Raw genomic sequence first — 1,500 nt, 5'->3', positions numbered from 1 at the left:
ACAAAGGCTTATTTACAAAATGGAAGTCAGATGCAGCAAACTTATGATTACCAGGGGATACAGGGGAGAAGGATACATTGGGAGATTGACACTGGCATGTACACACTACTATACATAAAACAGATAAGAGTAGGAAATGGCAACCCACTCCAGCATTCTTGCCTGGAGAATCCCATGGACAGAGGAGACTGGCGGGCTACAGTCCATGGGTTTGCAGATAGTTGAACACAACTGAAGCAACTTAGCATATAACTAAAAAACTGTATAGCACAGGGAACTCTACTCAATACTCTGTAATGGTCTATACAACAAAACAAGGAGTGGATATCTATGTATAACTCATTCACTTTGCTATATACCTGAAACTAACACAACATTATAAATCAACTACACTCCAATAAAAATATAAAAAAGTATTAAAGGAAAGCCAGCACTATATAAACAGCATACACTTAAATAAAGATGAATGTTTAACATACAGTAATGTTTTTTATTCACTGATAAGCTAAAGGTCCATTTCAAGGTGTTTCTTTCTTTTGTATGCTTAATTAGTTTTATTAGCAAGCAAAGCCCTGTGAAGGATGGCATCATCTAGTCCTCAGACTCAGATTCATCTTCATCTTGACTAATCTGGAAGTAACGAAGCTCGTTAAGTCTCCTTGTCAGATGCAACCACACGAAGCCAATCACGAAGATTGTTCTTTTTAAGGTATTTCTTGGTAAGGTACTTCAAATACCTTTTAGAGAACTGTTTCTCAGAAACGACTATGATTTTATTCTTGAAGCGTTCAATGTGAACGACATTCCCAAGATTTCCAGTTTTTCCATTTACTTTAACCTTCTCCCGCAGAAACTGTTCAAAATTTCCCGAATCAAAAATTCCATCTTCTACTGGATGAGTAAGATCCAAATTAAACTTCCAGGTTGACTTCTTAGGCTTCTTGTCTTTCTTCGGCGCCATCTTGAAGGCTTGCCGCGCGATGAGAGCGATTCATTCTTTTTTAATATACTTTTATTTATTTTTGGCTGCACTGGGTCTTCGTTGCTGCACAGGCTTTTCTCTAGTTGCGAGACCGGGGGCTACGCTCTAGCTGTACTACCCAGGTTTCTCACTGCACTGGCCTCTCGTTGCGGAGCACGGGCTCTAGGGTACGCGAGCTTCGGTAGTTGCTGCACCACGTGGGCTCAGTAGTTGCAGCTCCTGGGCTCTGGAGCACAAGCTCAGTACTTGTGGTGCACGGGCTTAGTTGCTCTGCAGCATGTGGGATCTTCCTGGATCAGAAATCAAAGTCATGTCTCCTTAGTAGTCTCATTTTGAGTTTTTTTTTATAATTTAAAATTGTAAAAATCATTCTTAGCTCACAGACTTTACAAAAACAGGCATTGGATTGGATTTAGGCCATGGGAAGAACTTGGCCTACTGGCCATAATTTGCTGACCACTAACCTTAGATCATAACTTCTGCACAATGTTTCCCAAATTTGAAATCTGGTTTTTTTA

The 1,500-nt window shown here is 40.0% G+C and overlaps 1 protein-coding gene across 1 annotated transcript; it reads right to left on the bottom strand.

Moving 5' to 3' along the window:
- Positions 1-500: 500 nt before the first annotated feature.
- On the bottom strand, positions 501-982 carry LOC102391952 (60S ribosomal protein L22-like 1). The gene has a single exon (XM_025279300.3). It carries the CDS (start codon positions 959-961, stop codon positions 650-652), a length of 312 nt encoding a protein of 103 aa, XP_025135085.1. The 5' UTR covers positions 962-982; the 3' UTR covers positions 501-649.
- Positions 983-1,500: the final 518 nt, after the last annotated feature.

Source organism: Bubalus bubalis, chromosome 3 (genome assembly GCF_019923935.1).
Source record: "Bubalus bubalis isolate 160015118507 breed Murrah chromosome 3, NDDB_SH_1, whole genome shotgun sequence".
Classification (NCBI taxonomy): Eukaryota; Metazoa; Chordata; class Mammalia; order Artiodactyla; family Bovidae; genus Bubalus; species Bubalus bubalis.
This window is presented reverse-complemented; position numbering and strand designations above follow the sequence as displayed.

Excerpts from the sequence above, each read along its gene's own strand:
- LOC102391952 (XM_025279300.3), bottom strand. The coding sequence starts at position 961 with ATGGCGCCGAAGAAAGACAAGAAGCCTAAGAAGTCAACCTGGAAGTTT.